Here is a 15568-nt window from a genome sequence, read left to right as displayed (position 1 = left end):
ACGCTGCTATACACCAACAAAAAGTTGAAAGAAATCACTCTGAGTGCCGAACCTCAGCTTCGTCTATCCGAACCTAGGTTCGGACCTCTCAAAGCCTCTCTCTCGAAAAAGCCAAGCACCGTCGAGGATAATGGAACCAAAGTAAGAGAGAGAGAGAGAGAGAGAGAGAGCGAGTTGTAGAGAGAGAAAGATGGGTCAGATCGTGAAGAGGAAGAAGAAGGGGAGGCCATCGAAGGCAGATCTGGCGCGCCGAGCCGAGGAGGTGGCGGCGGCGGAGATGGACCTGAGGCGGAGCCTCCGGCGCCGGAATGTGAGGTACAACATAGACTACGACGATTACCTGGACGAGGAGGACGATGACGAGGAGGAGGACGAGAGGAGGAGGGAGAGGAAGCTCGAGCTGGTGATGAAGCTCAACCAGGGGAGCGAGCTGCCGGCGCCGAGCCGCGCCCGCTCCGAGTCGCGTGAAGCGCACGCGTCGGAGGACGAGTGCGAGCGGAAGCCGCTGAAGAAGAGGAGGATCGGCAACGGTCGCGATGACGACGATGAGGAACAAGAACAAGAACAAGAACAAGAGCAAGAACAAGAACAAGAACAAGACGATGATGATGATCATGGTGGTGAAGATGAGGAGGTATGTATTGTATCATTGTACGATCTGATCAAAGAATTGAAGGAGGGGAACAAGGAGAGAGAGAGAGAGGGAGAGAGAGAGAGAAAGAGAGACAGAGAGATGGAGAGAGTACAGCTCAGCTGAAATCTGCGAGAGAAAGATCTTTACGTGATTGGTCCAGACTTCAACGTGACTCTCTCACTCTCACTCTCACTCTCACTCTGTGTCGGGGAAGTGAGTGTTAGTAACGGTTGAGTCAACTGTCAAAAACTAACACAAACCCACAAGAATCTGATCACGCTCCCCCACCTCTCTCTCTCTCTCTCTACCCACCTCTATCTCTCTCTCTCTCTCTCTCTCTCTCTCTATATCTTTATATCCCTCTCTCTCTTAATTGTGCATTGTCTGCCTTATCTGTCTTTGTCCGTATGTCTGTCTCTATCTATCTCGCACTCATAAACGCAGTCCTAATCGTACCTTTTTAGCATTTTTCAATATATGGGTCTACCGTACTTACTTGTGTGGTTTTTGTGGGCTACGATGTTTGACAGGAAAGGGGGAGAAAGGTGGACTCTAAGGGGCTCGATTCTGCTCCAGGTTCGTTTTGGTTTTACGGGTTCTTGATTTTGTGTAATGGGCGTGGTTTGATTTTCTTGTATTATATGAGGATTTGGTTTATGGGTTTCGATTGTTTTGTGAAATAAGGTTTTTATTTGATGTGGGGCTGTTGAATTTGGCTTTTGTTTTGATCAGGGACGCCATCGAATGGTCCGTCTGGGGTTCCATTACCTGATAAGAAGACACTGGAGTTGATCCTTGACAAGCTTCAGAAGTATTGAATTTCTTTGTTGTCAATCTACCTTTGATTTTGCAATGCTTAGGGAGTTTCTGATGTTAGTATCTATATGGTGGCAGGAAAGACACGTACGGTGTGTATGCAGAGCCGGTTGATCCTGAGGAGGTGTTTGGAATATCTATTTTCTGTTTTGTAAATGGTAGTCTGGGCTTTGAAGCCGTTTTTGGCGCTGGTGTTTGAAATTGTTTTCGTGACTGCAGCTTCCCGATTATCACGATGTGATTGAGCATCCGATGGACTTTGCCACGGTTAGGAAGAAGTTAGCAAATGGATCGTATACTACCTTGGAACTGTTTGAGGTTTGTACCCATATTTTAGTTTTGCCTGGCTTATGTATACAGTTTTATGACTTGGATCTTTGGGATATGGGGATTCTTTATAACCTGGTTGTGAGGAAATCGAGCGTAGTTGTGAAGCACTCACAGTCTTGGTTGAGGGAGGCTTGGTTTTGTCTTCCCGCCCCCTCTCCTCTCAGCCTTTTGTAATGTGAAAAGGATGATTCAAAGGACAGCTACCATCACGGACTTAGTAGTGGCGAATATAGATGGTGACTTAAAGATGGGGCAGGTTACATTTAGTGAATATATTAATCAAAAAGTTTGGGTGCATTTTGTGTAGGTAAGACACAGACAGAGAGAGAGAGAGAGAGGGGGGGGGGGCATTTCCAACATTTTGAGGGTCCGTTTGGGTTTGCGATTTCAAAAAGTGCGATTTAAAATAACGATTTTAAAATGTGCGATTTGAAAAAAGTGATTTTTAAAAATGCAATTAAACATTTGGCAAAATCGCAGTTTAACCTTTAAAATCGCGAATTTACCTTTAAAATTCTGCGTTTTAAAAAAAGCACCATCTTATCTGCGATTTGAAAAAGCAGATTTTCTGCGTTTTCAAAACCCAATTTTTAAAAACGCAGTTCCCAAACAATTTATGTTCTGCGATTTGGTTTAAAATCGCACTTATTGTCTATGAAATCGCAATCCCAAACGCACCCTGAATCTCGTAGGTGATAAGCTCTGCTTATAACATGAATGTGCACCGCATCCTCTTATCAAAGATAATTACTAAAATATGGGAAGGAATGTTCTGTTTTGGTGAGGTATTTTGCATTGCACGCCCACTGTCTCTCTCTAAATCTTGACCTTCTGTTTTGTGAAATTTTGAGATTATTTTATGTAACTTTGTTCATAATGTGATTGGTTAGCATTCTGAAAATATGGGATATCCTCACCCTTGCTGCCACTGAGGAACATGAGGGTTTGCGTGGCATGGACGTTGAGTAGGCTATGCTACATTCAATTCCATGTCTTCTCTATGTCATTGATATAGCCCTCATCACTTATCAAAAAAATTGATATAGCCCTCATCAAATGCCAGACTTGTATTATCATACTGTAGTTGAGTTATGCTCTGTGATTTAAGGCCATTGCCTAGGTGCGTCTTACTTTGAAAGATGTGGGAGATCTTGTAGTGATAGGTTTCAAGAAGTAAGTGGCATTTGACTATAGTTTGAAGGAATTTTTTTAGCATAAAATTTGGAGAAGAAGTGATCTAGATTAAGATTGATTATGATGCTTGTTTTATTCCGAATCTAAGAAATGGGGTTGGTAGCATCCATATTGACCATGGGGTAGTTTATTTTTCTCATTTTTCTATGTAACATTACTGGTTGGTATGACAGAATGCTCTAAGGTAGAAGATTGAGCTATTTAGGATTAAGAAACTTAATCCAGAATGTAATGATGGTGAAGGTGATTGCGTGAATCCTTTAAGTTAGGTTGCTGAGGGACTTTTGTCCATTGATGATTACCCTATATTTGAAGTTAGACTGCTGATCTTTGCTTCAGAACTGGTTGATCCTCTCCGTTGGTAGCTAGTTTAGTTGGTTGTAATGCTCTCTTTGCAATGAGGGGCACCGACACTATGGATCTTTCATTTTCAATTTCATGCCTTCTAGTGTTTGGATCTTCTTCTTCTTTTCTTTTTCTGATGTCTATGTTCATTTGTCTGTGAATACTGAGAAATCCCCCTCTTTTTTTTTTATTTTTTTATTTTTTTATTTTTTTTTATTTTATTTTAATTAAAAAAAAAAATTGATTTGCTGCTTTCTCTTCTCTATTTATTGTCCTCTGCTTCTTTGCTTATTGTTGAATATATTAATTATAAAAATGGATATGCTTTGGAGGGTGAGACAAGTAATGCATATTACCAGAAGAATGTAGTTGTCACTGTAGACCCAAAATGTCTAATTTCCAATAATATGGTTTGCAAAATGTTCAAATGTTTTAGTTGAAAAGAATGGTTGTGGAATTGTAGTATGATAACTGAGAAGTTAGGGTTCAAAGTCAAGAATGCTATGAGCATTAAGGGAACACTACTAGAATTTTGTTATAATTGTCCTGGGTTGTTTGTGCTTTTCCCTCTAAAAGTGCGCCTTTCTTTTTGGTGGGAGAAATTAATAGGCACAAAGCCAATGATTCTTTCTACCACAAATATCACTATACAAGGTGGAGCGAAGATTTAAATGTGCTTTACAGAGCACATATATTTCCTAGATGGTGGTATGTGGTTTTTCTTCTCTTTTGGGGGTGGCAGTGGTTTGAAGAAGGTGAAGCAGTAGTTCTTGAAATTGGGACAAAAGAAGCTGTTATAACCTTTGGCCATAAATCCAACTGGTCTCTGACAGTGGGAAATTATTCTGCATGTCACGGAAAGGGCTCTTGCTGGTACTACGATATTCAGTTAATGCTTGCTTATCTTTCATGTAAAACCCAATATGAGAGACTTTACTGGATGATTTGCTCCATTCAGTTACTGAGGCTTGTCATATAGACTGATCAATGTAATTTAACCATTTAAGGCTGTGCTCTGCAGAAAACTGAGAGGCTCAACGTAGTAGGTAATCTTTGCTCAAGTTATAATTTTTATTTTTTCGGGCATATATCTTATATTACAATCCACTCCTTTCTCTGTATATTCTCACTCTATGTGAGCGAATTAGTACAACAAATTTTGGCTATATTTGGTTGCGTTCTCATGAAACGGTTTTTGGAGAACCAAAAGAAATTTCAGAACATGCTGTTAGTGATTTCATTTTTCGTGTACTAGGGAACAAAATGTAGAAACAGAAAGATGGGAGTAGGCTGTTTTCAAGAATAATCTGAAACTGCTTTTGAAAAACGTGTTCCTAGATGTTTTTCTTGGCATTTTTTTTTTTAATAAAAAAAAAAAAAAAATCTGTTCTGTGACTCTGTATTAAAACCTTTCACTAGAGAAAAGAACCAAAGAGGCCCGGGATTTCTGTTTTCTTCATCTTTGTTCTATTCTGTTCTGTTTTTGTTTTTTTGTTTTTCCAATGGGCTATGATTTTGGTGTAGAGTGAGTCATGCCTAGAGGAGTGGTGGAGTTGTTGGCTAATTGGAGAAGTCAATTTAGAAGTTGTTGCATGTTAGAAGCTTGGAGGATAGCTCATTTGTGCTTAACGCGGTGCATTTAGAGAGAACAGAGTGCAAAGAGCTTCGAAGATTGTGAGAGATTGGTGTTAGAGTTAAAAGCTGTTATTTTCAAATCTCTTTATGTTTGGATGGTGGACAACAATAGTCTTCCCTTTTCTAGTTTTATGGAATTTCTAACTTGTGTTCTTCTTTTTCGCCTAATTAAGGGGTCTCTCTTGTTTACTTCCTATGTATACTTGGGTTGCTCCCCTCTGCCCGTTATAAAGAGATTGTTTTGCTTATAAAAAAGTGGAAAAATACATTGGTAGGCTTTGCCTCCAGATATCAACATTCTAAACAAAAAATATTTGATGAAACTTTAAGATTTCCCCGTTTTAGGAAAATTCAGAACAATTCCTAGAATTATTTTTCATATTCAGATCATAGGTATCTATGTCAGATGCTCATATATTTGGTCAGAATGTATCTTTTATTATTCAACCAAGAGAGAGAGAGAGCCACTTTATGATCTGTATTGTTTGTTATGATTGTAATTGTCCATGGTTAAATACTTCTGTAATTCTATTCTCATTTTCTTCAATTCTAAGTAACTTAAATTTATGGGCTAGATTTCCTCCTGCCAAGGAATTATGTGAAGTAAAAGAATGCTTTATTATATATTTACTTAGTAAAGTTGGTTTTCTTAATGCAGAGTGACATTTTCTTAATTTGCTCAAATGCAATGCAATACAATGCACCAGACACCATATACCATAAACAGGTATAAGAATTTTGGCTAATTCTTATTCTTTGCCTCAGTTTGTTTCACCTATCTTGTCTTGTTTGTTAGTTTTATGACACAATTATTTCTGAAAAAGGCCCGTTCCATACAAGAGTTGGCAAGGAAGAAATTCGAGAGGTTAAGGAGTGAATTTGAACGCTCTGAGAAAGAGTTGAAGTCTGAGCAGAAAACAAGATCCAATTCCTTAATCAAGAAGCCAGTAAAGAAGCCATTCTGCCGGACCTCGCAGGAGCCTGTTGGCTCTGATTTCTCCACTGGTGCCACTCTTGCCACCATCGGAGATGTTCAGAACGGTTCCAACCTGAACCAAGGTGGTGGTTGTGAGAGGCCTAGTAACACTGATGGTGTTGTAGAGGGTAATCCTTCCCTAATTGATACTAATCTTGAGAAGGCAGAAGAGCTATCATCAGGTATCATGAAGAAGGTTTTCCCCTTCTACCATTATGTACAACAATGATGATAGATGTATGTAGAGAACATGTAGACTTTGGCAATTTGTTTTAGCCATTAATTGCCTAGAATCAGATTCACAACTTGTTTCTAATTTATTGCTAACCAACACACAGTAGTTTGCAATCACACTCACTCATCTCTGGCCCGTATTGATTGGGATGGCTTGCTAATCATAATTTTCAGTTTTCAAGATTACACTTCATCCCATCATGGTCATGTTGTTCTCTTCTAATTGCTTTGATTGCTGTACTATTTTAGGGAAGGGTCTGCTTTCTAGACTGGGAAGAAAGCAATTTGTGCTTGATGACAACCGCCGCACAACATATAACATTTCCAATCATCCAGTTGTTAGATCAGATTCAATACTTACAACCTTTGAGGGCGAAATTAAGCATCTGGTTGCTGTATGTCACGAGTAAACTGGTTCCTTTTCTTGAATAGTTTCCCTTCTCACTTGTCTTGTTTTTGTTTTGTTTTACTTTTGTTTTTGTTTTATTTTTTATTTTTTCTGATTTTACTTCTGTAAATCAGGTTGGGCTTCATGCAGAATATTCTTATGCTAGGAGCCTTGCTCGTTTTGCTGCAACTCTTGGACCTGTTGCATGGAAAGTTGCCTCCCAGAGAATTGAGCAGGCATTACCCACTGGGTGCAAATTTGGTCGTGGTTGGGTTGGAGAGTACGAGCCACTTCCAACTCCTGTACTAATGCTTGAGAACTGTACCCAGAAAGAACCTGGTTTAGTTCCAAAGTTGCAGTCTAATGCTGAATTGAGAAAAGATGACAAAACTAAGATTCCTGTTCCTGCTAAGGAGCATCCTGTAAGTGGGCCTACTTCAGAGGGGAAACAATCTTTGTTTGGTCCAGCCAGTGCTCTTACTTCAGGAGGGAAATTATCTGTGCCTGGCTCTGCTGGAATAAAGCCCAGTACTCTTGATGGTGCCATTTACCAGAAGCAAAATCCACAATCTAGGAATTTCGCCAAGCCTGAGAGTAAGGTTATAAAGCAATTTGAATTGAACTCTTTGCCCTCTGTGCAGCAAAATAATGCTGAGGTTATTGCTGAGAAGCAGTTTTCAAGCAATTCAGAAATGGCAGGTTCAAGGTCCAAAGAGCTGATCTCAAGAAACATAAATCTTTCTCAGCCTGTACCTTTGAAGCAGCCTGATACTGATGGAGTTGCTACTGGAGGGTTGCCTAATGGAAAAGTCACCAACAGCGGTTTTAATAGTAAGATGAGTAGTCCATCTTCTGACACTGTTCCAAATCACATGGCTAGAGGTTACTTTCCCCATGGACAGGAGCAGGGTCTTAGTGACCCAGTTCAGTTGATGAGAATTTTGACTGAAAGGGTTCAGAAGCAGCAGAAGTCTTCAAATCAATCTCCAGTTGAAACCCCACAGGTCATGTCCTCTGTTCCATCTGTAAGGAGAGAGGACACGAACAATGCTGCAGCAGCTGCTGCCCGTGCATGGATGTCCATAGGGGCTGGAGGATTTAAACAAGCAACAGAAACTTCCAGCTTGCCCAAAACTCAGATTTCTGCAGATCCATCATACAATCCAACTCGGGAATTCCGTCCACAAATTTCTCAGGTGCGGGGAGAGTTTCCGCTTTCTGGGGGGATGCAATCTCAGTCTGAGAGGAACAGTTTTCCACTTCAGGCGTTTGTACCACAGCCTGTTCGTGTGGGCAGTGAAGCACAATTCCAACACCGACCCATGGCTTTTCCTCAATTAGCACCGGCCGACTTGTCTAGGTTTCAGGTGCAGTACCCTTGGCGAGGTCTCAGTCCTCGGACCCAACCTAGGCCTAAACAGGAAACACTTCCTCCAGACTTGAATATTGGTTTCCAGTCCCCAGGGTCTCCGGTGAGACCATCCTCTGGCGTTCTTGTTGATTCCCAGCAGCCAGATCTGGCTTTGCAACTCTGAGTAAGGATGGATTTTCTGAGGTACCAGACAGATAGGGAAGAGAGTGGAGGTCAATTTGGCTCCTGTCTCAGCGACATGGGTTTTGTTTGATCTCCCCCCACGCTTTAGTTGCATGGAATGTGCGAATACCATTGATTTGAAATGACTGATTATCTGGGTTTCGTAATACCATTTGTTGAAAAGAATGTATTCCCAGTGTTGGATTCAGGAATTGAAATGTCTTGCATCATTTTACTCTTTGACTGGGGTTTGCTCATACAGAGAAGGATTTAGTTCAGTCAGGTGAGTTAGCTTGAGATGAGATTATTCTAGTGGATTTGAGGAAATAATTCAGCTCCTTTGTTCTATCTATTTTCTAAATGAGGATTATTGACTTGCAGCAGCAGAGTTATATCATATCAGGGAGCAATAACATTTGAAAATTTCGGCAGAAGGATGATTGATATTACGAATGTTGCCAATTGCTTAGAAGTTCCAAGTCTTGACGGAAAATGCATGAGATGTAGTTGATGCCTTGTACATTTATTACAGGTGGATGAGAATTAGTTGTTTAGCTTTCTAGTTTATTTTTTTTTTATGCTTATCATGTAATTGCATTTTTAATGCCAGTTGATACTGCCATTATATTATTATGTAAATGAGAATTTATAATCTCTGAAATGGAAATTTTCTGATGTTATCTTCTCTAAATTCTCCAATTTCTTATATTGGTCTTTTTGCCATTAAATTGGTAGATGTAATAAATTTATGTTAGAATATTAATTAAATAATGAAATATATTATTTTTTATGAGCTTTAGCTTTTGAGATAGCTAGTAATTAAACATGATACGAAAGTAAAGATTTTGAGTTCGAGCTTCTTTCGATAAAAAAGAAGAAACAGTTTGGTGTTTCACTTCCGGTGGTGCATGCAGTTGATTCGATATCAAAATTGTGGAGAATGTTGCTACCCTATTTACTGTAGGACTGCTCAATTTTGAAAAGCTAATGGTCGTTCTGCTCTTCTTTGGGCATGCAGTATGCATTGTCATAAAATTGCATTTTTGTAAGATATTTTCTTGAAAAATATAATAGAGAATATTTTACACTGAAACAAACATAGTCTTAATATGCAGATGTGTTAGGTAGATTGATACCTCATGAATCTTTTGGTAAGATCATAATATAAAATGTTGGACATTACTCAACTTAAAATCTTAGGTTTATGGGTTTGAGTACAACTATATTATATTAATCACTTACCTTAATTAGGACATGCAAGTTTGTCTCTTTTTATAAGAGAGAGCACTAGTGCATGCTCTCTGGGCATTGTGCCGGTGCCACTTGTCGGTGGCTTCAATTCGACCTCCATCAGTATTCTCCTTAATGCTGTAGTTTGTTGTGGGCTCAATTGGGAAGTTAGGGTTACTGCAATTGGGGATTTAGGGTTACAACATTTGGGAATTTTACTTGTTTACTGCAATTAGGGATTTGGTAGAATCCTAGTAGTGAGGTGGCAGAGTATTCTAGAACTTTGCGTATTAGTCTATTTTATTTGTCGTTTGCTTCCTTATTTTCAGCTAGTTTGTTTTGGGGTTGTTTAGGCGCTGGGATGGAAATATTCGGCAGGTATGGAATGGGATGAGCTGGCGTTCGGTTAGATCTAGCTCTAGAAGGGTAAGTCTATAAATAGGAGTCAGAAGGTATAGTGAGGGATGAAAAGGAATATCCATCAGTCCTAGCTTGTACCCAGGAGCTAGACCGAACTTCTCTAAATGCTCTTTTATTCATTTTTAGTATTATTCAGTAAAAGCTTCAGCTTTCTTTCCTTTCCAATTCCCTAAAATCTATAAAAATGACTGTGCACTCTACATAGTTCTCTTTTCGATGTGCTGCTGTAACGATTTTGTAGTGGAGGTACGAGAAGGGTTGGGGGATCTTTCAAGGTTCGTGAATCGTGCCCCTTCTCGTGCCTCTTGGTTGTGCCATCTCCAGTATGCCATCTCAAACCGCTTTATCTGACGGCAAATTCTTTTGGCGTTTGTGCCAATAATTCATAGGATGGCGTCATTCATTTTACACATTCCCTAATAAAATGTTTACCTGTACTTCTCTGGTTGTATTGGGGCTTATTATTGGGTTGTCCAACCTTTTTTTATGTATTTTGATTTGGTGTAATCGTCCCCTCCCCCCTTCCACCGTCAATTTTTTCCAAACAACAACTCACTTGTGATATTTTCTAACGTAAGATTCAATCTTTTTTAGACTCAACATGTATATTCATGGCAATAACTTCTTTTGTTGATTAACTTGTGAAGTAATGGCTCATTTTTCTACCTATCAAAAGCAGAGGGCCAATTTCATGACCAAATTTTAGCAGGTCAATATATATATATATAGGATGATGCACCACAGAAGCACAACCACAGACCAAACTGTTCAGAACTAAGAATACACAGTAATCGAGACATCAGAGATTGTAGAAAAAACCTGCTAATATGGATTCATTCAAGACAATTATACTACTACACATACACATACACATACATATATGGGGATGAACCCTTCATTATCAGCTAGTTACATAAAATATAGAACTACGTACTGTCTTAATCATACCCAAGCCGGCCATGATTAATATATAGCTTAATCGCTAGCTACAACTTTGAGAGCTTCTTCTTGAAAGAGCTGTAAATGGTGGATGGTTTCCCACGAAGCTCCTTCTGATTTCTGATGACACAAACATCGCCATCACATGTGTATCGTTTAGACTGGGAGGGCTCTGAGAAACAGCCGAAGAAGCTTGAGAGCAAAGCCATGGAGATTTTGAAGCTCTAACTCCACATCTCCCCTGGGACAAATATATATATATATATAGAGCCCAATTTTGCTTGTGCAAACAGATATTATTATTATTATTATTATTTTTTCTCAGGGTCAGAATATATGGTCAAATGGTCAATATTAGCAGCCTCTAATTTTTGACAATATAACACCTATCTAAAACGTGTTGGACTACGGAATCGGCGGGGATAGGTGTGTGTCGAGAGCCTGAATACACGTAAAATCTGAAAGTCTTGATGGAAATGATGGCTCATTTTCTGAAGCATGCAGTGCTTATTTTTAGTGCTATATATATATATATATATATATAAAGGCCACGTTGCATGTTGTACGTTGTGGGCAAATTTTTTGATTTTTAATTATAATTAATTTTTCACTAAATTGCATAATCTCGACATTATTAATCCAAACAATTTCGACGCTCGACTTCATGCAAGTATTATTTGAAATATATCATTACTTTTCTATTTGTTAGAAAATAATTAATTTACAGTTTAACGTTGACTACATCTTAATTAAATATCAATATTTATAAGCTAGGCTACATTATGTATTAACACTTTTACAGTGGAAACTACTCTCTCCCCTGGCCGGCCGACATTTTTTTACTTTTTTTGAGCGGAACTCGATCCTCTGGCCGACATAAGAGAAAGAGAACGGTCAACTTCTTTTTTTATTTTCCAGTGAATATCTAAGACCATTCGCAGCCACTTTTCTTAAGTTCTATCTAAATTTTAGTTTTAAAAAAAAAAAAAAAAAAAAACTCTCTATTTTTTATTATTATTTTTTAAAATATATTTTTTTTATTTAGCGGTCAATTTTTCAAGAACACCATACACCATTGACCATTCTCTTCAAATCTTTTTAACTTTTTTCTACTCTATTAAAATATTCTTTTTAATAATCTATATATTTATTTTTAATTTTAACAAATCTTTCATTATCTATCTTTCTCACGTTGAGCCTGATCTCTCTTTCTCTCTTGCAAACCACGTAGGAAGAAGGCTTCTTTAATTTGAAGCCCTCTGCTTTAGGGGCGGAGCTTACTTTTACAATTTGAGGGAGGGTCAAATTGGAAAAAAAATTAGGGAGAGGAGTCAAAACTACTAAAAAAAAAAAATTAGGAGTAAAATTTAAATTTTTTTTTTTGGGAAAAACTTGGGGCTTGCCGCCAGGGCGGGGGGGGGGGGGGGGTGGGGCAAAAGCCTGGCTCCGACCCTGTTTGAAGCCCTCCACTCGTAGCTCACCAAGCTCGCTGGCTGCTGTCAAAAAGAAGAGAGAGAGAGAGAGAGAGAGTTATGTGAATAAAACTTTGTTTGGAAAAGCTATGCAGGACCAATATTGACATATTGTAGCTCCTTTCTTTTTCAATTTTTTTTATCTTTTAATTTTTAATTTTTAAATTTTAGCCTAAAAATAAATAAGCCAATATAGATTAGTTTTGGGAAGTCCTATCTAAATTTTATGTAGAAATGACAAATGATGCGGATTTTCTATCCATTTCCATCATTCACTCCATCGTCCCACCAACAGCTAGCTGGAAAGCTAGTCATGTAAACCGAAGTGCAAACTTATGTGCCCATCATGTGGCAAATTGGGCCGCAATCAAAATTCATTCTGCCTGCATTCCCATTCTTTCCCCTCTATCCTCATCTTTTCCTCCATGTTTTGGAAAAGACTCCCCCTCCACTTTCTTTATTCCTTAAGTTTTTGTTTTCTTCACAATGTACTCACAAAAAAAAAAAAAAATCTGTAATTTATTATTATTATTATTATTATTATTTGGATTTAGACAATGATTTGTGATAGTAAAGAGTGGGGAAATTTTGACCGAGTCATAACTCTTTTTCACGTCATTGGCCAAGTCTACAATATTATGTATTTTGAGTAAACTCCGGATGCATATATTATATATATATATATATATAGTTTGTTTATCACATTATATTAAGGCCCACTTAATTATCTTAATAACTGAACTTTGTTTGATGGTTAATGATCTTTTTTTGGTAGCTCCTCTAAATATCATGTGATAATTACTGTAGAATCTTCGATTAATCGTTATTAATTAGAAGCAGGCCCTCAATTCACCTCTCCCAACAAACGCGATAATTAAACTTTCTAGCAAGTTAAAATTAGAACATAATTAATGAAAATGAAGATTTTTTTTAAAAAATATATATAAATTAGTGTATTTAAAAGAATTTTTCAATAAATATATTAACTTAGGATCATTCATTAATTAATTTCATGATGCTTCAATTTTCAAGATTTTTTCTTTTCTTTTTAACATAATGATAATGATAATGCTTTATATAATTCTTTTGGTCAAATCATGAAATTAGAATTGAACTCATGGTTTCCATTTCTTGGTCATATAGAATAGGATTAATTAACATATAATATTAATTTCTCGGTAGGTATTGTTTGAAGCTCTTATTTGGTGGAGATTTTTCAAAATGTTTCACGTTTTGAAATTGTTCTGATGTGACACAAAGATAAAAACTTTTTTTATGCGTTGAAAAATATTTTGTGTTTTTAGTTAATTGTTTGTTAACTTATATTGTCTTGAGAATAGAAAACAAAACCAGTAAAACATAAACAAAAATAGCCTAAATATATCTAATTTTTTTTTTCCTAGGCAAATATATAGCCAAATAATCTGATTTGATACACATTTTCGTCAATTTTGTCAAGTGGTTTATGCTTTTTAAGCAGTTATTTAGAAATAATCACGATATTAGTTTCTGAAGGCAGGGGAGTTTCTTATATTTTTTAATAAACACAACCATTCCAAAATCATCCTAACTATCATATTAAAAAAAGAAAAATGCAATCATAATAAAAATGGAATCAATTGATGTGAAAATATATTTAAATATATTCGGTGGGCAACTTGATTGCATGAGATCCTCATTCAACTCGATGAACAATATATATTTATTAGTGAATTTCTTACCAAAAAATGTTTATTAGTGAATCAAAATTAACTTAATCAGTTCATCCATTTAAAACTTTGCTCTACTGCTTCAGTATTGTGATTGACTAATTTCCTTCTCTCATTTATTTATTTTGGGGGGAGTTTCTTAATTGCAATAACCAAGTTGCTTACTACTCCTTTGACTGCGCCTTCAATGGCCGAAAGGGAAGCTTTATGCATCCTTATAGGGAAAGAGCATCAAAATAGATTGTCTGCAAGCCCTAGACCTAGAGTCTTGTACCATTTACTTCATCCACCTCTCTTCATCTTCTAGCATTTTTCCGTTTATATATATATATCCGCCCACATTTTTTAAAAAATTTATCATTAAATATGTAGAATTCACTTGTTCGACCGTGAATTTGAAGTGGAGATGGATAAGAGAATGCTAAGAGATGGAGGGATAACATTTCTCTTTTTGATATGGCATTTAGTACAATGATGTACCATGTTGCCGAGTGGTCCAATATCCTAGAACCAGTGCCCTGGCTTTTCTCCTTTTACCCGAGTAGAAATGTGAAAAACCAAGTCAAACCAAAGAGCTTCATTTTGTATTTGCGTGTCATGTTCGAATTGTATTAAGACATTACTATAAAATTATATAGGTTAACCTTAATTCAATTTATTTAATTAAACAAGCTAGTCAGACTCTTCAACCTTAATTAACCTGCTAATTTCTTGTTGGCCTTTCGTGTCGGGTTCAATTTAGATCAACTCTAATTCGACCAATTTAATTAAACAGATTATACCCTTCAATCCTAATCCATTAATTGTGTGTCCGGTTTGTGTCGAACGAATTCAAAAGTTGCTTGAAAAATTGCCAACCCTAACGAAACCTGTTCCCAAATATCACAGAATTTTCCAGGCCAGTTGCCAAATTCCCAATAGCCACCCTGGGTTTGCCTTGTAAATGATTTTTTTCTAGGATAATTTCTTTTTCTAGATATAACCATAGTAAAAAGGTGCCAAACCAAGCCTGTATCCACTCAGCATATCAGCAAATAAGATATAAGACAACAGCCAAAAAGTGCTGTATATAGCGCCTAAAATGGTACACCATGAAGTTTTAGCGCAAAACTAGCTCTCTCTCTCACCTCTAAATTCCTCTCACTCTCCCAAACCCTCCTCTCTTGTGGGTCATCCTGGAGAGACCCTCCAATTCCATGCTCGATCAACCTCAGCCCTACCGCCACCGCCGCCATTGCCGCCTCTCTTTTCTCTCTCAGAAGCTCAGAAAAAAGCAAAGCTCACATATTTGCATGCAAGAACAACAAGTTTCCAATTCTGGTTTTTCCTTTGTCCTTGTCTTCTTTGTCATCAATCACAGCAAACCCATCAACACGTACTCAAGAACCCGACAAACAAAGTACATTGAAAAGGTTCCAAACCCCATCTTGGTCTTTAGAGAAAGAGAGAGTGATTTCTGTCTCTCACTGCATAGAACAAAATAATTAACACACAAAAAAAAAAAAGGAAAAAAGAAAACAGTGACAAATCTGTAGAGAAAATCCAGAGGGCCCACTATAATCAAAATCCCAGAAGAAAAAATTAAAAAAAAAAAAGAAAAAAAGTAGAGAGCAATAATAAAGTAACCAACTGATCTAATATATATATATATATATATATATATCTATTATCTATATAGTAAAGTAGCCCTATGAACAAAGCCGTGTTTGGCC

The 15568-nt window shown here is 37.4% G+C and overlaps 1 protein-coding gene across 2 annotated transcripts; it reads left to right on the top strand.

Annotated features, from left to right (window-relative positions):
- The first annotated feature begins 28 nt into the window (after window positions 1-28).
- On the top strand, window positions 29-8771 carry LOC133874803 (uncharacterized). Of its 2 annotated transcripts, XR_009901388.1 has the most exons (10): window positions 29-634; window positions 1165-1210; window positions 1367-1445; window positions 1529-1574; window positions 1670-1768; window positions 5613-5681; window positions 5779-6112; window positions 6414-6559; window positions 6687-8369; window positions 8468-8771. XR_009901388.1 is itself a non-coding variant. In XM_062312661.1 (9 exons), exons 1-9 carry the CDS (start codon window positions 191-193, stop codon window positions 8085-8087), a joined length of 2664 nt encoding a protein of 887 aa, XP_062168645.1. In that variant the 5' UTR covers window positions 29-190; the 3' UTR covers window positions 8088-8771. The 2 variants fall into 2 exon arrangements, 1 of the variants encoding a protein (XP_062168645.1); XM_062312661.1 differs by having other exon boundaries at window positions 6687-8771.
- The last annotated feature ends 6797 nt before the right edge of the window (window positions 8772-15568 follow it).

This window comes from Alnus glutinosa, chromosome 8, assembly GCF_958979055.1.
Source record: "Alnus glutinosa chromosome 8, dhAlnGlut1.1, whole genome shotgun sequence".
NCBI lineage: Eukaryota > Viridiplantae > Streptophyta > Magnoliopsida > Fagales > Betulaceae > Alnus > Alnus glutinosa.
The sequence above is the reverse complement of the archived record's forward strand: the minus strand, read 5'-3'. Positions and strand labels throughout refer to the sequence as shown.

Bases quoted from the DNA above. Each gene is read 5' to 3' on its own strand.
- LOC133874803 (XM_062312661.1), top strand. From the start codon at position 191: ATGGGTCAGATCGTGAAGAGGAAGAAGAAGGGGAGGCCATCGAAGGCA. The intron at 1,446-1,528 runs GTATTGAATTTC...ATATGGTGGCAG, and splicing joins ATCCTTGACAAGCTTCAGAA to GAAAGACACGTACGGTGTGT. The intron at 5,682-5,778 runs GTATAAGAATTT...TTTCTGAAAAAG, and splicing joins ACACCATATACCATAAACAG to GCCCGTTCCATACAAGAGTT.